General features: G+C 44.0%; 3 protein-coding genes across 3 annotated transcripts in view; 2 read left to right on the top strand and 1 right to left on the bottom strand.

The window, feature by feature from the left end:
* Positions 1 to 25,640, top strand: part of LOC118390955 (glycerophosphodiester phosphodiesterase domain-containing protein 5-like) — a 248,573-nt gene that overhangs the window by 120,764 nt on the left and 102,169 nt on the right. The gene's annotated exons all lie outside the window — the stretch shown is intronic.
* LOC118390953 (calpain-5-like) overlaps positions 1 to 25,640 on the bottom strand; it is a 49,966-nt gene that overhangs the window by 6,655 nt on the left and 17,671 nt on the right. Inside the window, exons 3-10 of the mRNA XM_035781826.2 lie at positions 17,391 to 17,522; positions 7,402 to 7,610; positions 6,565 to 6,757; positions 3,111 to 3,304; positions 1,725 to 1,802; positions 1,314 to 1,509; positions 1,010 to 1,132; positions 415 to 611 (exon numbers count right to left, since the gene is read on the bottom strand). Coding sequence (XP_035637719.1) covers positions 415 to 611; positions 1,010 to 1,132; positions 1,314 to 1,509; positions 1,725 to 1,802; positions 3,111 to 3,304; positions 6,565 to 6,757; positions 7,402 to 7,610; positions 17,391 to 17,522 — 1,322 coding nt within the window. The remainder of the gene's footprint in view (positions 1 to 414; positions 612 to 1,009; positions 1,133 to 1,313; positions 1,510 to 1,724; positions 1,803 to 3,110; positions 3,305 to 6,564; positions 6,758 to 7,401; positions 7,611 to 17,390; positions 17,523 to 25,640) is intronic.
* ompb (olfactory marker protein b) lies at positions 12,297 to 13,879 on the top strand. The gene has a single exon (XM_035781827.2). It carries the CDS (start codon positions 12,539 to 12,541, stop codon positions 13,028 to 13,030), a length of 492 nt encoding a protein of 163 aa, XP_035637720.1. The 5' UTR covers positions 12,297 to 12,538; the 3' UTR covers positions 13,031 to 13,879.

The following is a 25,640-nucleotide window of genomic DNA, read 5'->3' as shown; positions in this document are numbered from 1 at the left end:
AATTCAACTTTATCAACAAGCTAAAATCCTTTTATAGAAACACATACAATTCAACGTTATCAACAAGCTAAAATCGTTTTATAGAAACCCATACAATTCAACGTTATCAACAAGCTAAAATCGTTTTATAGAAACACATACAATTCAACGTTATCAACAAGCTAAAATCCTTTTATAGAAACACATACAATTCAACGTTATCAACAAGCTAAAATCCTTTTATAGAAACCCATACAATTCAACTGGTGTGCATGTTAAAGGGACCGTTCACTTTTTTGAAGTAAGTAGTAAAACTGCAAAAAATACTTGAACCCCAAGTGTTGTAAAATACCAAGATGAACTATCCCTTTGTAAAGGTAAGGAGGTTAAACGGAAGGGGTGTGGGGGTGAGTCTATGTCGGCCGGCTGGTTTACTTGCAGTCTGAAGGCACGTCGGTGAAGACCCGCAACAGGAAGTCGCCCTGCTGCCCGGGGTCAAAAGTCGTGGGGATGATGATGTAGCGACCCTCCTTGAGCTCCTTCCTGAGAAAGACGCAGCGCGAGTTGATGTAGATGGAGCCCGCCACCTTCTGCTGGGCCGTGTGCATGCGGTACTTTCTGTTCAGCTCCACCTAGAGGACGGGTGGGGACATGACATCAGGGTCACATTTTAAAGGGAGACGTTCAAGGTAGATATGGCATCATCAGGCAGAGCAAGTATAGAGGCAGAAGCAGGGAGACAGATATAGGAGGTGGAAAGATGGCACATGCAGGGACTGAACCAGGATCCTTACGTCTTATCTTTTATGTTATGAGTAGCAAGGAAGTAAAGAGATGGCAATACCATGAAGTAAAGCATGAAGAGGCTCAAGGAAAAATTAATGTGGCGCGACAGTGTGTTCATCTTCCTGTGTATCCATCTGTGTGTGTCCATCTGGGTGTGTGTTAACATCTGCGTATGTGTCTCTTAAACTCGGTGAGTCTGTTCTCGTGTGTGTGTCTTCATCTCTCTGTGTGTGTGCCCGCATACCCGGTGAATGTCGAAGCCTATGGCCAGGTTATCTCCTTTGCCGTCCTTGGTGGTGGCTCTTCTCTCCTTCTGCTGCAGGGCGATCAACACCTCATCCTCTACCTTATTCACATCAAACACATACTGCAGAGAGACATAAACACACTAATTAGAACAATCTCCTCAAATCAAATACAGAATATGCATTACATGCAAAGACACCAACAGAAAAACAACAAATAAATTTACACAGTACAAAAACATTCCTACCCAGCCTCCCACCATCCACCCACTTCCACACACCCTCCACCCTCATGCACCCCACCTGTGGGTTCTGGAGGAAGGTGGCCTTGTGGTTGATGCATCCCCCAGAGCGGTTCCTCAGAGGGTCTTGGCGGGGGACCCAGGAGCCCCTCATCACTTCCTCCTCCCATGTTTTGTGGATGCTCAGATAAGAGGTGTTGATGAGGCGGCACAGGATCAGGTCCGTGAAGTACTGGCAGAAGTCATCAAACGTCATCCTAGGGTGGAAGGGAGGGAATATTTAGGAAAGTGCCGCTCAATCAGTTAATAAAATTCAGATGAATTAACTAGGGCTGGTTTCCCGGATACAGATTAATCATAGTCCGGAGCATGCTTTTTAGTCCAGGCCTAGGCTTAATCTGTGTGTGGGTAAATGGCCCCTAATGTTTTAATGGGGTGGGTGTGTGTGTGTGAGTATGGTGGTCCCTCTCACCAGAATTCTCCGTCATCCTGCACAGTGACGCCCAGCTTCTCTCTCTCACTCTTGCTCACCTTCTTCCACTCCTCTGAGCTGGGGGCACAGACATGAAATTACCTCATGTTCGACAGTATGACACAAAGGAAATTACAGAGCAAACACACCACTGAAAAACCCTTTGGATTGGAGATTCCCGAAGTTCAGCACCACATGACAACGGACAGCAATTTTCTCAGGAGCAGTCATAGATTAAAACAGGAAGACTTACCCCAGGAAGTAAGAATTGCAGGTATCGGCAATACATAGCAATTGTGTGTGTGCCTACGTGCATATGAAAATAAACCTCTCTTCTGTTTCTATGAAATTACTGCCAGTTCCACAACTTCTGTGGGACTCTGTGACAAACTTCCACATTAAACAATAAAATTACATTTCTCCAATTGTGATCAAACCCCAGATATATTATACATGCATTCCTATGACTATGACTATATGAATGAAAGGAGACGACTCCTTTAATAACACGACTCAGTCACTTCCCCTTTAAGAACTAACATCTCTCTCCTTTACCTACTCAATAATTCAGCTGCCTTCATGAGCGAGCCCTACAATCTCTGCTATGTCATACAACCTAGCGATAAACAATAGGACACAACAGGAGGAGGAAGAGAGAAGCTCTTAGTCTTCTCCCCATCCTATTACATGATAAATGCCATAAATGAACTGTTGAGCGTGTGATTTGATTGATTATGTTAGATATTTTTTGGATTCTATATTTTTTTTTAAACTTTAAGGTGACTTAAACGTGTGAACATGTGCACGTGTGCCTTCAAAAATAATAACTGTATTATTATTATTCTTTACATTTTTTTTACCACTCAACCAAGTTTATGTATAACAATACGACTCGTACACATCTGATTAACTCAGTTCCAAACAGTTGAGTTCATGGAATTCACTCCACAATATAATAGTCACTGTACTAACAACACCCCTGCAGATATCGGAATGACATTGTAATGGCTTTCACTTTTTGTGTCTCCTTCTTCTGCATTATTACTGAAATGTAAAAAACAAATGTAGAGCCTACCCTTCATTTTCCCTCCACATTGTTGTGTTTCTTAAAAGAAAGAAATAAAACAAAAACTCACATTCACAACAGTTAATTTATGGCATTTATCCACCCCCCCCTCCTCCATTTCAGAAGATGGAGAACACCTCTTTCTCCACCTCATTACTCCTACACGGTCTAGTCGTTTCGAGGCAGTAAAGGCACTCTGAATAGGAGAAGCTTTCATTAAGCAGTGTTGTGTTCATCGAATTAGAATAAGAATTCTAAATCTAATACTATGGTTGTGTAGTACCACTTCCAGGCCTGAGGAGGCAGTGTTGTGTATTTACCTGTCGCTCCAGGGCCCGCTCCACTCCTTCTCTCCCCAGGGGTTCCTCATGCGGATCATATTGAGCTTCTCTGACTTGAAGAATGCCAGCAGGCCCTGGCCCAGACGCACCTTCTTCACGTCCGTCACTGCGTATGCGTGGCCCTTGACCAGGCCACAGTCTAGCCGTGCCTCCATGTCCTCCACTGTGGTCGCCTATGAGACAATTAAATCAATTAATTCATTTAGAAATATTTATTTGTGCAGCACATGTCATACACAGAATGTAGCTCAAAGTGCTTGAGTTGTGACAAGGGTTGTGTTCATTAGGGTGTGCAACATGCGACAAAATGAAAATGTGCATTCAGACATTTTTTTGTATGATGCCTATTGAACAAGGCCCAGTCAAGTTGAACTGAGAATTGGTTTGTTTGAATTGAGCTTGCGGCCTAGACGGCTGGTGCTGTCCCTTGCTACTTGATCATCATAGTATCATTGAGCACAAGGCCCAGATGTAATGAGCCCGTTTCACAAACAAAGTGTGATGCAACGACAGCAAGGGAGCAACTACTAAGGAGACGGAAGGGGGGAAAAGGATAAAGAAGACAGGAAGGTAAATGAGGGAAACCAGGGTCGTTTTCATTAGTGCACAACGTAACAAAATGTTTTGCAACGGAAAACAAAAACAAGTGTTTTTTATTGGGAAAGGGGAATACATAGTCAATTGTACAAATGAATGCATTCAACTGAAATGTGTCTTCAACGTTTAACCCAACCCCTCTGAATCAGAGAGGTGCGGGGGCTGCCTTAATCGACATCCATGTTGGATGAGATCATTTAGTCCCTCCCCGTTTCAGTCCATTTGGTGCCTACTAAATATGACCCAGGGGATCCTACATAAAAAACCATACATGACTGTTCCTGCATGCACAAACCCTTCTCATTGACCTCATAGGCTCTCAACTTAAGCATACTTAATTGCGTGCTGATGGGCCATCAACTGTGTATGCACTTCCCATTGTATTCAAATTGGTTGAGTATGTTGGCTACCAGAACATTCACACCTGGCCCAACGGGAAAGATTTAGATGCACTATTGTAAAGTGGCTGTTCCACTGGATGTCATAAGGTGAATGCACCAATTTGTAAGTCGCTCTGGATAAGAGCGTCTGCTAAATGACTTAAATGTAAATGGGAAAGCAGTTGTCTGGACTTCAGAGAGCTAGGCTTTTGCTTAGTATGAAAACAATATTTGAGGTAGAATAATAATATTAATAATCATATTACACATTGTAAGTTTCTAGGACATACCAGTTGTTCACAATTCAACCGAAAGTGGTGGAAGTGAAATGTCTGTCTCCAATGGTAAAAATGAAAGGCAATTCTATTTAACTAGGCAAGTCAGTTAAGAACACATTATTATTTTCAATGACAGCCTAGGAACAGTGGGTTAACTGCCTTGTTCAGGGGCAGAACAACAGATTTTTACCTTGTCAGCTCAGGGATTCGATCTTGCAACCTTTCGGTTACTAGTCCAACCCTATAACCACTAGGCTAGCTGTCACCCCATAAATTGAAAACATTTCTGACTTGAAACTGATAGTTGGATAAAAAATACTAAATTGACAAAAAATATTTTCAATTTAGATTTTAGCCATGTCATATTGACCAAAAGCGGAGTAAACAAAATGCATATATTTTATATGATACTTTTAGCATTCAAAAGAATGAATTACTTTTTTCATTTCTCTAAGATATTATCTTGTTTGTACTTGATGTAAAGAAGTGTGGTCCTTCTGTGGCTCAGTTGGTAGAGCATGGCGCTTGTAACGCCAGGGTAGTGGGTTCGATTCCCGGGACCACCCATACGTAGAATGTATGCACACATGACTGTAAGTCGCTTTGGATAAAAGCGTCAGCTAAATGGCATATATTATTATTATTATTATATATTATAAGTGACATTTCATATCACAATGTGAATGTGTGTAAATACCATATAAAATACCACAGAAGTTTAGGTAAGGGGTTAATTGTAGCAAATGTTACGATTAACCCCCTTTACAAATCAGAGTCTAATCTGAGTCTAATGAGAAAAAACGATTGTCATCAATTAAATCAATCAAAATACCTCTTCTTACTGATAAAAATGATGTATGAATAGATAAATGGGGAATGTTCGGCAGGTCAATAATCAGAAAGAGAGGTGGCAAGAATATTTAGAATTCGGCCTGAACATCATTTAAAATAAAAAAAATAGGCCACTTCCTTATTCTGCCTCGGCCCATAGGCTCTGTGGAAGACGTGCTGAGCATTTGCTACCACACACATCATTTTTCAAACCATGCTTACAAAAAACAGCGAAGGGGGAGGGGAAGACAAAAAGCAATTAGGAGTCTGGGGAGAGATGCACGAGTGTGGCTTTTAAAATGCCTTTGTTGCATTCCTAAATCAGACCTCCTCACAACAAAAAGCCTGTGCGTAGTCAAGCATTTTTATAATGTTGCCAGGACGTTACAACCATAAAAACAACAACCACCAAGTCATGGGTCATGTCCGAGGAATTAAGGACTACGGTTTTTCGGTGTGGTCAGGGCAGGTTGTTATTGTTCCGTAATAGAGCCTAATGAAAACTCATGAATATAAAACGCCTCTCGCTGCCAGTTGAGCTAGTGTACTTGATTCGGAATCACACAATGTTGGACTGTAAATGAGTTCTAGTGCAGAAGTGGACGAGCGCAGACAATCAAAAGGGGGGACTCAGTGCCTGTGTTCCAAATGTGCAACTTATTACCTTTACAGAGTACTACTTTCAACAAGGGCCCATAGGGTTCTGGTCAAAAGTAGTGCACTTTGTAGGGAGTAGGGTGCCATATGGGATGCAGTCAGTGGCTGCCCGGGGGAGAGTGGAACTCGTACAAATGGAGCTCCCAACAGCAGATGTTGCGTATTGATGAACAGATGAATAGACGGACTGACGGATGGACAGATAAACAACAAGCAGATTGAGGATGACAGGTAGATGGATGGATAGAGAAGAGGACGGTAATTTGCATTCTGAAAGTGTATATACAAATTTAAGTCTCATCAGCAGAGAAAGCCTTGTATGATTACATTGATAGATGATAGATAGATGGATAATCACAAAGGATTACATTTTCCTCTTGTAAATGTAGACTTTGCATGAGCCAAGTAACCGCAACTTTGGAAATAGACGAGATGGCACATTATCATGGTGATTTTGCCAAACGCTGTAATTTGCGATTTATGTTGCAATTTTTTGGTGTTCCAAATAGCACAAGGCAGAAAAAAACATTTTGCAATGGAAAACAGGAAGTACAGGAAGTACCTCCCTGTTTTCAAAGCATTTTTTCTCATGTTTTGTATTGAACATGACCGAGATCTCCTAACTGACCCCCTGGCTGCCCCTGATCCAAAATGGTTGCCTAGTACAGCTCTTCCCCCTGAGTGACTCACCCGGATGGAGCAGCTGATGAGGCCATCCCGGTTGTGGACCTTCAGCACCCTCTCAAACAGCTGGTTGCGGGCCACCTCGTCAGTGGCCATCTGGCCCTCCAGCAGGTCCATGGGCTCCGACACGCCCCCTGTGAAGTCCACCAGGGCATCCGCCGTGTTCCCGCCATCCAGGGCCTCGTAGCAGCCGTACACTCTGCAGGGACAGGTCGAGGAAGAGGAATACATGTATGAGTTCATCTGTAGTCAAATATCTCTCGATCTACAGTGCACAGTTGACAACAGAATGACAACTGAACCTCTTGTTTGACTCCATATCTCAAGATGTGACTCCACATCTCAAATCATAAAGACAGTGGCTAGTAGATACAGTATCTTGAATCAGTTAAAATAGTGACAGACAATAATAAGCCTAATTCTAAGACATGAAAGGCTTATAAGATGTTATAAAGCATTATACCTACAGGCATTAAGTAAAGCGTTACCAATTGGAAATATTTATTTACCTGAGTGAGTGAGTGCATCCTCGTTCTAAAGACTTTTTCTGCATTCCTCAAATACTGGGAGAGTAAAACATACAGTAGCATTTGATCCTATTCTAGATGATATTCCCCAGGGCTACTGGGGCTGCTACAGTACTGTATCTCTTTATCCCTGCCCCTAGGTGTTCATTACATTGTAATGTTGTATTACACATTGTCCAATTGGGACAACAAATTGATTGACTGCTTGATGGATGGATGGATTGAACGTTTAAAACATTTTCCAACCAGACTGTACGACACATTTCCCAATTTGGACAATAAAGCCATTGACAGATTGATTGATTCATTGACTAACTTGGCATAGGCCTTCTCCACCAGTGCGCTCCAGAACTCGTTGCTGTCATCCGAGTGGCAGTAGACCAGCTGGTTGTCCACCGTGGGAAGCCGGTCGTCGATCACCACATCCACCCACTCTCCGAAGCGCCAGAAGCGGAAGTGGAAGATCCCGGCGTACGACTCGGGTGTCTCCGTGTCCCACTCCTGCTCTTTCCAGTCTGGGATGACCTGAAGGGAGGGAGGGAGGGGGGTGGAGCAGAGGGAGAGTTCAGAGAAGGAGGGGTGGATGGAGATGAAAGTGGGAAAGAGAGAGGGGAAGGTTGGGAAAAGGGCGGAGGGGGTGGGGGCGTGAAAGAGGGAGTGGGTGTGGGTAGGCAGGACGCGTAGAGGGAGGAGGGGGAGGAAAAAGAGAGTCAGAACGAACAAGCCGCGTGTCGGCTGAACTCGTAAATACCACACCCTCTTGTGAGTGAGCCTGTGATCCCTGCTGGACATACCTCTTGTCTCCAACATGTCACCCCCGGCTGGCCCGCTGCGTTCCAGAGGATTAAGGGAATAAATGTAGTGTATCACCTGGGCTCTGACAAGTATACATCCAGAGGAGGAAGAATACATGGAACAGGACAGAGGAACGGGAATGATTAGAGCTGCAATGAAGTACCAGCCAGTCATCCCCTTCCCGGGGGCTCCCCCTCGGACTGCGATGGGCTGGCTGGGGGGCAAACAAGACCGCACTTAGCCCCCTCGCCCACCCACCCGAAATACCCATCAGCCATCAGGGCTAAACAGGAAGTGTAGTAATGAGACGCCACATAATGAAGATGTACTGCGGAGTGCAGAGGGCTAAACTTGATGGAAATGAACCACTGTTCCTCCACTGCCCTTGGAGATACATGCTGGGGAGTGGTGGACTAAGAGCCCTGGTCGGTGGGTCAGTTCTGGCAGGGTGGTTCTGATGGAACCTTTGTTCTGCAGATCAAGGGGCTGTTCTGTGTGTGTGTGTAGCAGCTCCTTTAAGAGGAGAGGATTAAAAAAAACAAATCTGCACCATAGAAACCCCAAGTCATGTGAGAGCCCTTAGGAAGCCAGTGACATAGAGAGAAAGAGAGGGGGGTGAAGGAAAGAGAGAGAGTGAGAACGAGGGAGGGGGGGCATCAATCTAGGGTTTCATCCAGAACATAATATAGCTCTATAATAACTTTACTCTCTCTGCAAAGGATGGACTGGACTCTGGCCAGAAACAGCAGAAACCCCATCCTCCCTCTGCCTAATGTTCTGAACATTGCAGATAGAAATATATCAGGTAGAACATAGTCGTATGAAAAAGTTTGGGCACCCCTCTGAGGCTGCATAATAATTTACTCTGTCGTCACAGAAAATTATCACAGTGGCAGGCCATTCATTTTCTAATAAAAGCTAAGTACTGGGGAATTGTCCAGACAAAGAGTTTTTGTGTAGCAATATTAAGTTGTATGAAATTAAATGAGATGTGAAAAATAGGCTATGCAAAAATGTGGGCACCCTTGTCATTCTGTTGATTAGAATACCTGTAACTACTTAGCACTGATTAATTGGAACACACAATTGGTTTGGTGAGCTCATTAAGCCTTGAACTTCATAGACAAGTGCATCCAATCATGAGAAACAGTATTTAAGGTGGCCAATTGCAAGTTGTTATTCTCTTTGACTCTCCTCTGAAGAGTGGCAACATGGGGGCCTCAAAACAACTCTCAAATGACCTGAAAACAAGGATTGTTCAACATTATGGTTTAGAGGAAGGCTACAAAAAGCTATCGCAGAGATTTAAGCTGTCAGTGTCCACTGTGAGGAACATAGTGAGGAAATGGAAGACCACAGGCATAGTTCTTGTTAAGGCCAGAAGTGGCAAGCCAAGTAAAATATCAGAGAGGCAAAGGCGAAGAATGGTGAGAACGGTCAAAAACAGCCCACAGACCACCTCCAAAGACCTACAACATCATCTTGCTGCAGATGGTGTCACTGTGCATCGTTCAACAATTCAGCGCACTTTGCACAAGGAGAAGCTGTATGGGAGAGTGATGCGGAAGAAGCCTTTTCTGCACACACGCCACAAACAGAGTGGCTTGAGGTATGCGGACGCACATTTGGACAAGCCAGGTTCATTTTGGAATAAGGTGCTGTGGAATGATGAAACAAAGAGTGAGTTATTTGGTCATAACACAACGTTATGCATGGCGGCAAAAGAACACAGCGTTCTAAGAAAAACACTTGATGGGGGTTCCATCATGCTATGGGGCTGTGTGGCCAGTGTTGGTACTGGGAATCTTGTTCAAGTTGAGGGTCGCATGGATTCCACTCAATATCAGCAGATTCTTGGGAATAATGTTGAAGAATCAGTCACAAAGTTGAAGTTACGCCGGGGCTGGATATTTCGACCCAAAACACTGCTCAAAATCTACCCGGGCATTTATGCAGAGGAACAAGTACAATGTTCTGGAATGGCCATCCCAGTCCCCAGACCTGAATATCATTGAGAATCTGTGGGATGATTTGAAGCGGGCTGTCTATGCTCAGCAACCATCAAACCTAACTGAACTGGAGATGTTTTGTAAGGAGGAATGGTCCAAAATACCTTCATCCAGAACAGAATCCAGACACTCATTAGAGGCTATGGGAAGCGTCTCCCGCTGTTGGCTGGGCTCCCTGCCTGGCCATTAAACCCCTACAACTCAAGGGCCGTCTGGTGTTCAACCTTCCCGTTCCATGCTCTCTCCAGAGGCTGTTATTTTAGCAAAAGGAGGCTCTACTAAATATTGATGTGATTTTTTCTATTGGGGTGCCCAAATTTATGCACCTGTCTAATTTTGTTTTGATGCATATTGCACATTTTCTGTTAATGAGGGGAACGGCACCCAATAAACCTCATTTCACTACTGAAATACACTGCTAAATGGAACAAAAATAAAGGGAACACTTAAACAACACAATGTAACTAAAGTGACTGTGCACTGGATGTCAATCACACTTCTGTAAGGAATCAAACTGTCCACTAAATATGATGGAATTGGGGTGCAACACTGATTGACAACCTAATTTCACTACTGAAATACACATGCTGTTGTGAAATCAAAATGGAATAGACAACAGGTGGAAATTATAGGCAATTAGCAAGACACCCCCAATAAAGGAGTGGTTCTGCAGGTGGTGACCACAGATCACTTCTCAGTTCCTATGCTTCCTGGCTGATGTTTTGGTCACTTTTGAATGCTGGCGGTGCTTTCCCTCTAGTGGCTCAGGTAGTGCAGCTCATCCAGGATGGCATATCAATGCGAGCTGTGGCAAGAAGGTTTGCTGTGTCTGTCAGCGTAGTGTCCAGAGCATGGAGGCGCTACCAGGAGACAGGCCAGTACATCAGGACGTGGAGGAGGCCGTAGGAGGGCAACAACCCAGCAGCAGGACCGCTACCTCCGCCGTGCAAGGAGGAGCAGGAGGAGCACTGCCAGAGCCCTGCAAAATGACCTCCAGCAGGCCACAAATGTGCATGTGTCTGCTCAAACGGTCAGAAACCGACTCCATGAGGGTGGTATGAGGGCCCGACATCCACAGGTGGGGGTTGTGCTTACAGCCCAACACCAAGATTAGCAAATTCGCCACTGGCGCCCTGTGCTCTTCACAGATGAAAGCAGGTTCACACTGAGCACATGTGACAGACGTGACAGAGTCTGGAGACGCCGTGGAGAACGTTCTGCTGCCTGCAACATCCTCCAGCATGACCGGTTTGGCGGTGGGTCAGTCATGGTGTGGGGTGGAATTTCTTTGGGGGGCCGCACAGCCCTCCATGTGCTAGCCTGACTGCCATTAGGTACAGAGATGAGATCCTCAGACCCCTTTTGAGACCATATGCTGGTGCGGTTGGCCCTGGGTTCCTCCTAATGCAAGACAATGCTAGACCTCATGTGGCTGGAGTGTGTCAGCAGTTCCTGCAAGAGGAAGGCATTGATGCTATGGACTGGCCTACCCGTTCCCCAGACCTGAATCCAATTTAGCACATCTGGGACATCATGTCTCGCTCCATCCACCACAGACTGTCCAGGAGTTGGCGGATGCTTTAGTCCAGGTCAGGGAGGAGATCCCTCAGGAGACCATCCGCCACCTCATCAGGAGCACGCCCAAGCGTTGTAGGGAGGTCATACAGGCACGTGGAGGCCACACACACTACTGAGCCTCATTTTGACTTGTTTTAAGGACATTACATCAAAGTTGGATCAGCCTGTAGTGTGGTTTTCCACTGTAATTTTGAGTGTGACTCCAAATCCAGACCTCCATGGGTTGATACATTTGATTTCCATTGATAATTTTTGCGTGTGATTTTGTTGTCAGCACATTCAACTATGTAAAGTTGAAATCATGGAACTTGTCAGGGGTGCCCAAACCTTTTCATACGACTGTATATGTTTTTCCTTCAGATTGAATAAAGCTGACACGATTTCCTATTCTTTCTATTTCTATCTGAAGTTAAAGTTGAGCAAGCTGGTGGTGGGAGAAGTCAGAAGACGGGGTTATTGTAATCGCTGTAATGGAATTAACGGAACAGGTATCAAACACATTAAACACATTCCATCTGTTTGATACTGTTCCATTCCAGTGACACCAGCCTGCACTGGTTACTTGGCAAACTGACAAAGAAAATCTCTGATTTCGGTCACACTTAGTTAAGTAAAGTATGCGAGAGAGGCAAGCCTACGCTAGCCGAGCACAAAGACGGTACAAATGTGAGACAAAACAAATATGTGACAAACACACAGCTGTCCCCTGTTCCTCCAAGGGCAATCCCCGCGTCGCTACTGCAGATGTCATTAGCTCAGGTTGCCTAGAGCTCATCTTGCCAACCAAGAACGACAAGACGGCAAGGCCCGCCCCTCATCTCAGGGTGCTGTGGGTGTGCACAAGTGTCTTCCACTCACACATACTGCACTCAATAAAGAAAGAGGTAGAAAGAGATAGGAGGAAGAGGCCACAGTCCAAAGAAGAGCTGCATGCGTGTGCTGACCCGGTGACAGAAAGAAAAGAGAGAGAGAACGTAACCAAGAGAGAGTGAGGATTCCTGAGGACTCAGCCAGTCAAAGTGTTTCCAGTTTCCCCCTATCGACCCATCACACTCTTGAACCTAAACCAACATGGCCTCCCAAGTAACTCTGGAGCTGCCCTTCAGGCCCGACGCCCATCTGACCGAGGTGATGCGTCAGCGGGCCCAGTCGCTGCAGCAGCGTGGCGGGAAGAGGCAGGACGGCGAGCGCCTCCTCCGACCACACGAGGCTATCTACCGCCTGGACTTCTCCCAGCAGGCATTGCGTTTTGCCCACTGGGGAGTGAGGCTGGTACGCTCAGGCCGCCTCACCGTGACTGCCACCTCACAGCTCTGGACGCCCGACCTCACCCACCTGATGAACCGCCAACTGCTGGAGCCGGCGGGGGTGTTTTGGCGAGCTGAGAGCGACGGCGATGACACACCCGTGCACCAGTATGAGGCAGACGCCCAGGAGTTTGGTGAGCGGATCGCTGAGATGGCGAAGGTGCGGAAGACAATGTACTTCCTGCTGACATTTGAGGAGGGTGTTGGTCCGGACGCTGTTGAATGCTCCATCAGCTTCCAGGTGGACCAGAAGTGAAGACTGTAGGAGGAAATGGCAAGGTACTAGGTGGACATTTTGGTTATGTTTTATTTAATTTGACTATCCTCTGGCCTTATGAGCAAGTACGTTTGCCATTTCTCTTTTTGTTGCCTTTCTTCATGTTTTTCCACCTCAACCAGTCCTCGTCGGAGAACGACTTTGTTTTTCGTTTAGAATTTCAGTAATTTTCTACATATGCTACTTCTTCTTAGAGTTAGAGGTAAAGACGTTAGGGTTAGAGCACAGGTCTCAAAATGACGACCTGTTATCCAAATCCGGGTGATTTAATGTGGCCTGCAGTAGTTGTTAGAATGCTGTACCACAGGGGACAGGACAGACAAATCGACCGACCGGAGAGACCACAACTACTCACGTCCTCTGGGGTAGAGGAAGGATAACACCTCAACACCCTCCACTCCCTTGACTCAATCGCTTCCTTTTTAACACTCTCTTCCATCTCTTCATCTTCCTGTCTCAAACAAAACACAAAACCTTTTTGGATTGCAATATGCCCTTTCTACTGTAGGTAGACTTTCTGTAGGGATTAAGGTAATACTAGTCAAGTGTATCAAACGACTGGAGCATTTCTGATGTTGAAATTACTATTAAAGATGCAGTAAGTGCTTCACCTGTGAGTGGACTTTTAATCTTCAATCATGTTTCCTTCAAATCTTTGTAGAGCATTCAAAGCCGTACTGTAGCTACAGTCAGTCAGTCAGTCGAGTCTAGATATGTGATTATTCATTACTTGTAAGGTTTGTTTGATACCATAACGTGACTAATTAGAGAATGACTACTTGTGTGTAATTGATGTGCATTTGAATAAATCGTAACAAAAAGACAAAACGGTTCTCTGTGGCATTTCTAACAGACTAGCTACACAAGGTCAGCTCTGATGTTTTTCAATTTCAATGTGTGTGTGTACGCACGGATGCACATGTTTATGTGTTGGGTGTCTGCCTGCCTGTGTCTGCGTGTGTGTGTACTTACGGATCTAATTTTTTCTACTGGCGTCTGACAAAAACAGCCTGGACTCGTCCAAGAAGAAACACTCGTTTAAAATTTTCCTGTGATGTTTTTTTGCTATGGTGTGCCCTAATGAACACGACACAGACTGGCTTCCTATTACCTCATCCATCTCCGTCTGGCCCCGGCCCGAATGACAAACGTCAGAGAGGGGGATTATATCTCCACAGCAACCAGCACTTAAACTCCCTCCCTCCCAAAGGTCACCCCGTATTCATAAACATGTCAGAACAGAAGTGCTGATCTACAATCAGTTCAGCCTTTTAGATCATTATGAATAAGATACATGGACGAGGGGGGGACCTGATCCTAGATCAAAGCTCTGAAAGGCTTTATGAATATGGACCGAGGCCACCACAAAGAGAGCTGAGGAGTGGAGAGGGAGAGATGGAGGGGAAAGGAAAGAGAGAATATGTTGGTGTGTAGGAGAGACAGAAAGAAAAAAGAAAACAGAAGGAGAGATGGGCACCACAAGCTTGTGTACACCCCCCCCCCCCCCCCCTCCCACACACACCTAGTCACCCACTCATTCACCACAGAGGCATATATCAACACCTGAAATCACAAACAGCCACCTGTTAGATTGACTCTCTCAAATCAAATCACATTGTATTGGTCACATACACATATTTAGAACTAGATTGACTCTCTCTCTTTGCGGTTGACCACTTTTCTCCCAAATTATTCTCAAACGCCATTCCTTTTGTCAGTAATGGAAAAGCAATAGCAGCAGAGTACACTGACAGTCTCCCGAGTCTCAATTAAGAGAATGGCCTGCAGTCTAAGAGTGTAATTATTAATCTGACGTCGTCTCCATTGTCCTTTTCTTCCTTATTCAATAACATCAGCTCACAATCACACTTCTTCTCTCTCATACTTACAGTTGCCGGTCATACACACACACACACACACACGACAGACAGACACTATACATACACACACCACAGCTAATTAGTCCTTTGCACATACCAGCTTCCTGGGGGATCTACCTCTTGGTTGTTGTATGTACCGCTGCCCCATGCCTAGTGTAACTAAACCCTCACTGCACTGCTTCCATCAAGGAAATGCATGGTCACACACGCATTAAGTTCATCTTGTTGTACTGTTGGACAACATGCCTTTATCTTCAATAGGTCAAAGTTGATTGGGTTGTATCTCTATGTAAATCATTAATTCCTCATCCTCACTCTGGTGATAGAAGTAGTTGTGGTCCTGAAAACAAAATAGCTGAAATAGCGCAAGCTTCCAAATCTGTTAACACATCTTTATATAGAGTACATTTTCAATAAAAAAACAAAAAGCTAATTTTTTAATTGGCAGGAAGGTTATTAGCCTCAAGGCCCATACGTAAAGCTTAATGAAGAGCAGTGATACTTGCAAGAGCAGTGTGCACGTTTCTTATTTTTTTCTCATATTATCCCAGCCCTAAAAACCTAATGTTTTTGGCAAAGCTCCTTAAATAATACTTATCTCGTGCAAATCGTCATCACTGTGTTTTGAGGGATATTGCAGGGTTTAACAGGCTAAGAACATGACAGCAAATGTATGTTTAAAAGCAACTGTGTTTTGAGGGTTTGCAGGGTTTAACAGGCTAAGAAAATGACAGCAAATGTATGTTTAAAAGCAACTGTGTTTTGAGGGTTTGACAGGCTAAGAACATGACAGCAAATGTTTAAAAGCAACTGTGTTTTGAGGGTTTGCAGGGTTTAACAGGCTAAGAACATGACAGCAAATGTATGTTTAAAAGCAACTGTGTTTTGAGGGTTTGACAGGCTAAGAACATGACAGCAAATGTATGTTTAAAAGCAACTGTGTTTTGAGGGTTTGACAGGCTAAGAACATGACAGCAAATGTATGTTTAAAAGCAACTGTGTTTTGAGGGTTTGACAGGCTAAGAACATGACAGCAAATGTTTAAAAGCAACTGTGTTTTGAGGGTTTGCAGGGTTTAACAGGCTAAGAACATGACAGCAAATGTATGTTTAAAAGCAACTGTGTTTTGAGGGTTTGACAGGCTAAGAACATGACAGCAAATGTATGTTTAAAAGCAACTGTGTTTTGAAGGTTTGACAGGCTAAGAACATGACAGCAAATGTTCACTGGTCCACTGGAAAAAACGGACATGCTGGGATAATAATTTCATAACCGACATATAGTAATACCAGTCCTGAACTAATAGGGCTTTAAACCTACAACATGGTACACATATAGTAATACCAGTCCTGAACTAATAGGGCTTTAGACCTACAACATGGTACACATACAGTAATACCAGTCCTGAACTAATAGGGCTTTAGACCTACAACATGGTACACATACAGTAATACCAGTCCTGAACTAATAGGGCTTTAGACCTACAACATGGTACACATATAGTAATACCAGTCCTGAACTAATAGGGCTTTAGACCTACAACATGGTACACATATAGTAATACCAGTCCTGAACTAATAGGGCTTTAGACCTACAACATGGTACACATACAGTAATACCAGTCCTGAACTAATAGGGCTTTAGACCTACAACATGGTACACATACAGTAATACCAGTCCTGAACTAATAGGGCTTTAGACCTACAACATGGTACACATATAGTAATACCAGTCCTGAACTAATAGGGCTTTAGACCTACAACATGGTACACATATAGTAATACCAGTCCTGAACTAATAGGGCTTTAGACCTACAACATGGTACACATATAGTAATACCAGTCCTGAACTAATAGGGCTTTAGACCTACAACATGGTACACATATAGTAATACCAGTCCTGAACTAATAGGGCTTTAGACCTACAACATGGTACACATATAGTAATACCAGTCCTGAACTAATAGGGCTTTAGACCTACAACATGGTACACATATAGTAATACCAGTCCTGAACTAATAGGGCTTTAGACCTACAACATGGTACACATATAGTAATACCAGTCCTGAACTAATAGGGCTTTAGACCTACAACATGGTACACACATCCAGTAACTTGAAGGTGTCATGAAAGAATGCGAGACATTCATTCTTTCAAAACAACCGGGTGGACCGGAAAAGTCTGCTTTGATACTTAAACACCAGACTGAGTTCTAAGCTTGAAGGATGCCACAAAGGACCATGGCACTTCAACTCTACTGAGAGTATTAGAGATAGGTGTTGATTTATCCTAATGATGCTTCTGGTGAGAGGAGCTTTCCCCTGTTTATCCCTTCACCACCAGGTAATGGGGCCTAATGGGTATTGTGTGTGTGTTATAGTTAAGAGTGTGCATCTCTTGTTTAAGATCACATGTCACACACATGCGCACACTACCCTCCCCACCCACAGACACACTTACTTTAGACCACAAGGACTCTCTGGAGGCCAGGCTGGAGCACGCTGCCACAAACCAGCAGTTTCCCAGCTGGCCCTGGTGCAGGTCGTGCGCACTGATCCCATCCACAAACAGGTGAGGGTCCTCAGAGAGCTCCTACACAGAGAAAAGGAGGGAGAGTGAGAGAGAAGGAAGAAGGGGGAGGCAGGGGAGAGGGAAAGGGAGGGAGAGAGTTAGAAAGGTTACATGAGGCCCATCAACTCCAAAAAGATGTGAGGTTCGTCAGTGCGAAAGGGAAGAACGGGAAAAAGGGATTGTTAGACAGGTGGAGATGATCAGTGAGAGAAGGAGGAAAAAAAGAGGGAATGATATATAAGAGAAAGAGAGAGAAATATGGATAGATGGAGAGAAAAAGGGAGAGGGAAAAAAAGAGAAAGGGAGGGTGGAAAGAAAGATAGAAGACAGATGGATGGAGTGAGTTGCCAGGCCAGGCCAGGCATGGCCGGGACTCTTTAATTACGGCTCCTAATCGATGGGAATTTAGATGAGGCTCTGCAAAACACTCCACTTCTATCCATCACACACAACATGCCTCTACTGACAGACAGGAGAGAGGGGGAAAGAAAGCGGGCGAGAGAGAGTTCCAGTGAGTGAGCGGAATGAGGTTAAGAGAGTGAGAGAGAAAGTAGTTTAGTGCTCTCTATAGTAGTTTAGTGCTCTCTCTCTCTATATATATATATATATATATATATCGTGAGAGAGAGAGAGAGAGCAAGAGAGAGAGAGCAAGAGAGAGAGAGAGAGAGCAAGAGAGAGAGAGAGAGAGAGAGAGAGAGAGAGAGAGAGAGCAAGAGACAGAACAAGAGAGAGAGCAAGAGAGAGAGCAAGAGAGAGCCCCCGACCCTGATAAGTCTGTCTCAGGTCTGAGAGGTGTTGTGGTGAATTATGTGACGACACAAGAGGATCTACATGGTCACGGATTCATCTGGGCCGCGCTAACCTGAGCCCCACCAGAACAACCTCACACCAGACAGCACTAAAACTACCTCACATAGAGCTACAACTACCCCAGACCTACAACACAGACAACACTAAAAACAACCCCAGACCAACAACACAGACAAACAGCACTAAACTACCCCACATAGAGCTAGAACTACCCCGACCTACAACACAGAGACAGGCAGCACTCAAACTAACCCAAGGTACAAGACTGGTTCTGCTTTAGCTGTGATAACAGTTGCATGGTTGAAGAGCAGACCCTTAAGCCATATTGCTAACTATTAACTAGAAAATACTGTAGCTTTCTTAATTCGGGTCCTGGAATCCAGGCAAATACAGGAGTGGGCTAAAGCAGAGAAGACTTGAGTATTGACATGCAGGCTACTAAAATTCCTTAGAGGATCCCAATAAGGATCTGCAGTCAATAGTAATAGGTGGGAGACTGCATGAATGATATCTTTGAGGCTGCGTCCAAAATGGTACCCTATTCCCTATATAGTGCACTACTTTTGACCAGGGCACAGAGCTCTCGTCTGCCTTAGTGCACTATATAGGGGACAGGGAGCCTTTCAGACACACCCCGAGTCTATGTGGACAGTGATAAGTGTGACGTGCATGTGTGTTATTATCTACCTCTCCATTCGGGGGGCATGCGGTTTCTCACCCACCCGGTGTGAGGCAATTGTTATTTTCAGCCGGTTTGTGTGTGTGTGTGTGTGTGTGTGTGTGTGTAGGGACTTTCCCCACCAACAATGTGCGAACAGATCCCTGGTGCCGTGCTTCGTTAGATTGCACACAGGTAGGCTTTATTCTCCATCTCCTAGCATCTCTTTCTCCCCCCCGACCCTCCTCCTCCCTCTGCCTCCCTCTCTCTCTCTCTCGCTCCCTCCATCCCACTCTCCTGTGGGGTGCGATAATGAAATGAAGGAAATAGATCAATGTCTGATAGTAAGGGCAACAGTCATGTCATCACTGGCTTCTCTGACTAATAGATCTGTCCACAGCCCACTGATAGATTGCCAGGGAGGTGACTGCCTCACCTGGGGGGAGGGGAATATGTATATCTGACATCACTATGACAATGTGCTAGCAATGTTATTCTGAGTATCCCAAATTGAATAATATTGTAATAATTATTAAATGGGCAATTCCAGGGTTATGGATGTTACATTAGCAAAATCACATTTGCACTCAAACTTTAATGTGCTTCTACACCTGCATTGCTTGCTGTTTGGGGTTTTAGGCTGGGTTTCTGTACAGCACTTTGAGATATCAGCTGATGTACGAAGGGCTATATAAATAAATGTGATTTGATTTGATTAATGTCTCACAGACTGGAAAAACAAAATAGATATAACACTTTTGATGCGGGTGTCCATAGCACCCCTTGGGGGGAGCGGATACCCAAAAATGCAGACTTCTAAATATTGGCATATTGGAGGAATAAGGCAAATGAAAAGCGTTATGATGTTACATGAAATGGACAAGCTTTTTGGGGAGACTGAACATACAGTGGCTAGCGAAAGTATTCACCCTCCCTTGGCATTTTCCCTATTTTGTTGACTTACAACCTGGAATTAAAATTGATTTTTTTGGGGGGGGTGTATCATTTGATTTACACAACATGCCTTCCACTTTGAAGATGCAAAATATTTTATTTATTTATTGTGAAACAAAGAATAAGACAAAAAAAACTGAAAACTTAACTATAAAGTCAATACTTTGTAGAGCCGCCCTTTGCAACATTACAGCTGCAAGTCTCTTGGGGTTTGTCTCTATAAGCTTGGCTCATCTAGCAACTGGGATTTTTGTCCATTCTTCAAGGTAAAACTGCTCCAGCTCTTTCAAATTGGATGGGTGGCGCTGGTGTACAGCAATCTTTAAGTCATACCACAGATTCTCAATTGGATTGAGGTCTGGGCTTTGACTAGGCCATTCCAAGACATTTACATGTTTCCTCATAAACCAGTTGAGTGTTGGTTTAGCAGTATGCTTAGGGTCATTGTCCTGCTGGAAGGTGAAACTCAGTCTCAAATCTCTGGAAGACTGAAACAGGTTTTCCTCAAGAATTTCCCTGTGTTTAGCGCCATCCATCATTCCTTCAATTCTGACCAGTTATCCCTCCCCTGCTGATAAAAACCATTCCCATGGCATGATGCTGCCACCACCTTGCTTCATTGTGGGGATGGTGTGCTCAGGGTGAAGTGAGGTGTTGGGTTTGCGCCAGGCATAGCGTTTTCCTTAATGGACAAAAAGCTACATTTTAGTCTCATCTGACCAGAGTACCTTCTTCCATATGTTTGGGGAGACTCCCACGTGCCTTTTAGCGAACACCAAATGTGTTCGCTTATTCTTTTCTTTAAGCAATTGCTTTTTTCCTGCCACTCTCCCATAAAGCCCAGCTCTGTGGAATGTACGGCTTAAAGTGGTCCTATGGACAGATACTCCAATCTCTGCTGTGGAGCTTTGCAGCTCCTTCAGGGTTATCTTTGGTCTCTTTGTTGCCTCTGATTAATGCCCTCCTTGCCTGGTCCATGAGTTTTGGTGGGTGGCCCTCTCTTGTCAGGTTTGTTGTGGTGCCATATTCTTTCTATTTTTTAATAAGTTACTTGAGGGTGTTCCTTGGGATGTTCAAAGTTTCTGATATTTTTTTTATAACCCAACCCTGATCTGTACTTCTCCACAACTTTGTCCCTGACCTGTTTGGAGAGCTCCTTGGTCTTCATGGTGCCGCTTGCTTCGTGGTGTTGCAGACTCTGGGGCCTTTCAGAACAGGTGTGTATATATACACTGAGATCATGTGACACTTAAATAAAGTCCACCTGTGTTCAATCTAACTAATTATGTGACTTCTGAAGGTAATTGGTTGCACCGGATCTCATTTAGGGCCTTCATAGCAAAGTGGGTGAAGACATATGCAGGCACCACCTTTCATTTTTTGAAACAAGTTTTTTTTCCCTTCACTTCACCAATTTGGACTATTTTGTGTATGTCCATTACATGAAATCGAAATAAAAATCGATTTAAATTACAGGTTGTAATGCAACAAAATAGGTAAAACACCAAGGGGAATTAATACTTTTGCAAGGCACTGTATTAGCAAAAGTCTGGGAGTTTGTCATTCTTAGGTAACCCTCCGTTATGGATGCTAGAGTCTGAAATAAACATTTAAATCATAAAGATGTGTTCATGGCAATCTATCATAACACATTTGTTGTCATTTGGAATGCTTTAAAATGTCAGCAGAAGGCATAGTACCTTAGGATTGCATAATCATTAGGTAGGCTGAATAGTATACACAGCCAGGCACCACACCCTAATACATACTTTATATTAATATATACACTGAGTATACCAAACATTAGGAGCACCTTCCTAATATTACGACACGAGGCCGTGCAGTATCATGCTCAAAACATGAGGTGAAGGCGGCAGATGAATGGCACAACAATGGGCCTCAGGATCTCGTCACACTATTGCTGTGCTTTCAAATTGCCATCGATAAAATGCAATTGTGTTCATTGTCTGTAGTTTATGCCTGCTCATACCATAACCCCACCGCCACCATGGGGCACTCAGTTCACAACGTTGACGTCAGCAAACCGCTCGCCCACACGACGCCATACACGTGGTCTGCGGTTGTTAGACCAGTTGGACGTACTGCCAAATTCTCTAAAACGTTGGAGGCGGCTTATGGTAAAGAAATTAACATGAAATTATCTTGCATCAGGTGGACTGGTGGACATTCCTGTCTGGTGGACATTCCTGCAGTCAGCATACCAATCACAAGCTCCCTCAACTTGAGACGTCTGTGGCATTGTGTTGTGTGGCAAAACTGCACATTTTAGAGTGGCCTTTTATTGTGCCCAGTACAAGTTGCACTTATATAATGATCATGCAGTTTAATCAGCTTCATGATATGCCGCACCTGTCAGGTGGATGGATCTTATCTTGGCAAAGGATAAATGCTCACGAACAGGGATGTAAACAAATTTGTACACAACATGAGAGAAATATGCTCTTTGTGTGTATTGAAAATGTCTTAGCTCTTTTTATTTCAGCTCATGAAACCAACACTTTACATGTTGCATTTATATTTTTTGTTCAGTATACTACTGCCATATATGACAAATGCATTTCAGCATATATTTCCCAAGAGAATCTTCGCTAGAGCACCTAATTTTCCAGATATCAACAATTGCACCAGTAAAGGTCTGAAGAATACATCTCAAAGCAAGCACACACACAATATGATGAATGCATCCGTTATGGATGTTACACATACCATAACGCTGACGGTGAAGCGGTGAGGAACCAATTACAGACCATATGAAACCTTGATGAAAGTTAGCTTTACAGAGAACGTTTGTAGATGATCCGATGTAAGGTGCACGTTTCATAACAAAGCGGTCCGGATGTTCCATTGCCTGTCCCAGTCACCCCCCCTGTCTTTACAAGACTGTCGATCAATACAGCTCAATACCGCTGTGCTGAAATGGGTTGAGATGAGGTCGTAAATACAGTTCAACGTCGACTCTGAAGTGTCGGCTGGTGGTGAGAGATGGACTGAAGATGAGAGAGAGGGAGAAAGACGGAATGTTTTTGGGAAAAAAGTGTGTGTGCATTGCATGCATGTGTGCACGTGTGCGTCTGTGTCCACACCACACCCAAGGTCAGTAATCTGCTGATACAGATGAAAGCAGGTTGCTGCAAAAGGCTACTTTTCATCAGCGGAGAGGAGAACCCCACCACTGCACTGCCACTGCAGAGTCCCCTGGAGACCTCTCCACCATCCCTCTCACCACTCCTGTTACTCAAAGGCCACTATGGAAGTAATAACCGTTAGAATAGAACGTGCGTCCCCATTCAAGTCGATGACGGCATAATGGGTGGACTGGCAGCCATTGCGTGTGTACCCATAGGAGCAAAGCAGGAAGTAAAAACAGGAAGCGTACCTACCCATCAACATGGGCTGTGATTTGTTGATTCAACTGACATTACAAAAAATACATTTAATTGCATTAGCCACCCCAGCTAGCACATTTGGTTCTTTGGAAGCTGTGGGAACGTCCATTTTGGTTTCCTATTGGTTCAGGGAACGAAACCATACATTTCCTGACCGGCAAAACTGAACTTTCTTTAAAAAACATTCTGAGAACGGAAGAGAAAATGTCACTTGTTCGGGGAACATACATTTTTGGGTTGCAGGGAGCTTCTAAAACCGTTTTACTATGATTCCCTGAAAGCTTTCTGCTGGCTTATTTTGGGTTAAATGTTTTGAATTCCAAGCACAGATAGAACACATGGAAATGTATTTGCTTTGGCATTAATCATGCAAACACATACGTTTTTTATTATAAACTGTGTGGTTCGAGCTCTAAATGCTGATTGGCTGACAACCGTGGTATATCAGACCTTATACAACGGGTATGACAAAACATGTATTTTTACTGCTCTAATGACATTGGTAAATAGTTTATAATAGCAATAAGGCACCTCGGGGGTTTGTGATATATTGCCAATTTACAACGGTTAAGGACTGTATGAAGGCACTCCACGTTGCGTCTTGCCTAAGAACAGCTCTTAGCTGTGGTACATTGGCCATATAGCACACCTCCTGGGGCCTTATTGCTTAATTGTGGCATGGCGTCAGTGGGGTTCGAACCTATCATTTTCTGTTCTCTATCTATGGAATTAGTTCACTGCGCCTCCAGGATGGAGCTAGCATGCCACATTTTTTTTTTAAACTCATACAAAGCTGTTCATTTCAGTCTACGCAAACAAACCCCATTTCAAAAGAAAATAAGCACTCGTTAAGATCAGATGTTTAGTGGGCGCGGCCAACACACGGTACGTATACATTTTTAATAACATTCTCTGACCGTTACTACATTCTTGTGGTTTTTAATGGAAATGTTTTAACATTGAGAATGGAAGGTATTATTTTTTATAAATTACATCCTCAGAACGTTCTCTGAACATTACAAAACAATTTGAGACCATGACTTTAAATAGAACCATGAGGAAACCTTATGCTGATGTACTGAAATTCGCACAGAACATTGTTTAACGTTTTCTGAACAATTTGAGAACATTCCCAATGTCGAAGCAGCTGAAGAACGTTCCTTGAACATGAACAAAATGTTAATTAAATGTAACCATGTTTGAACTTTAAGGAAACGTTCTGTTAAAATAATGAAGTCATGTTTTTGTGTCAAGTTCCTTAAATGTGCTGAGAATGTTTCAAAGCAACTATCCTACATCATTCCCAGAAAGTTGTTGGAAGGTTGTATGCAAAATAACCATAGGACAACCACACTCTAACCTAGCTCTAAGAAACATATGGTTCTCAGACCGTTATGTGCTAGCTGGAACAGGCTATTTTACAGAGGAGTATGTTCACTTCCAATATTCACTCCCAATATCTGTTGGGTTGGATTGGCCCGGCTGTAAAAAAATAAATTGCCTACTGATCTGTCTGTCTCCCTACAGGGTAAGAAATAGGTGTCATGGCTAACCAAATCATTTACCTCGTACTGAAGAGCCGCCACTCCGCTTCATAGTACCTATGTGACCAAATCAGTCGCCGCCCAGCAGCCAGAGTCATAGCACCAGGCTAGTCGATGACGGTCAGACAAGATCAATAAAACTGCCACAACGATCAGGGAGCTCATTTAGCCCAGATAGGTTTGGCTTGGGAGGACAGCAAAGCGAGCCCAGATAGGTTTGGCTTGGGAGGACAGCAAAGCGAGCCCAGATAGGTTTGGCTTGGGAGGACAGCAAAGCGAGCCCAGATAAATGGGCTCTGTCTTTTTATTGCTTGTCAGTCATGTCATAGATAAACACAACTAATCTGTAGTCCAGAGTGGATGTAGTAGGGAGAGAAGGCTGAGAGGGATGGCAGTAGAGAGCCGAGAGAGACAGAGAACCGAGAGGGGAGAGAGAGAGAGTAGCATTTTATAGAGGCCTCTTATTTATGCCTGCATGCTCCACTGTCTTGACTTGTGGTCATAAACATACCCAAGTGCCGTTTAAAAAACGTAGCACTAAATGCTGTTTGTACTTTAATATATTTTTTGTGACCATCTTTTTATTTAGTTTTGTCATTTATCCGAGGGGGTGTTTACAGGTACAAAACAATCAAAGACATGCATACAAAGATAACCCCAACCCACCCAGCAACCGAAGAAGCTTATCAGTCACCCTCCCACGCTTCCATCCATCCATCCGAGTCTCCCCATACATTCCCCCAATCTCCCCGCCCTTCCAATC

This window comes from Oncorhynchus keta, chromosome 12, assembly GCF_023373465.1.
Source record: "Oncorhynchus keta strain PuntledgeMale-10-30-2019 chromosome 12, Oket_V2, whole genome shotgun sequence".
NCBI lineage: Eukaryota > Metazoa > Chordata > Actinopteri > Salmoniformes > Salmonidae > Oncorhynchus > Oncorhynchus keta.
Note: the sequence above shows the minus strand (reverse complement) of the source record. Positions and strands in the feature narration are given on the sequence as shown.

What these genes read in the sequence shown, in the direction of transcription:
- ompb (XM_035781827.2), top strand. Translation starts at nt 12,539, where the DNA reads ATGGCCTCCCAAGTAACTCTGGAGCTGCCCTTCAGGCCCGACGCCCAT.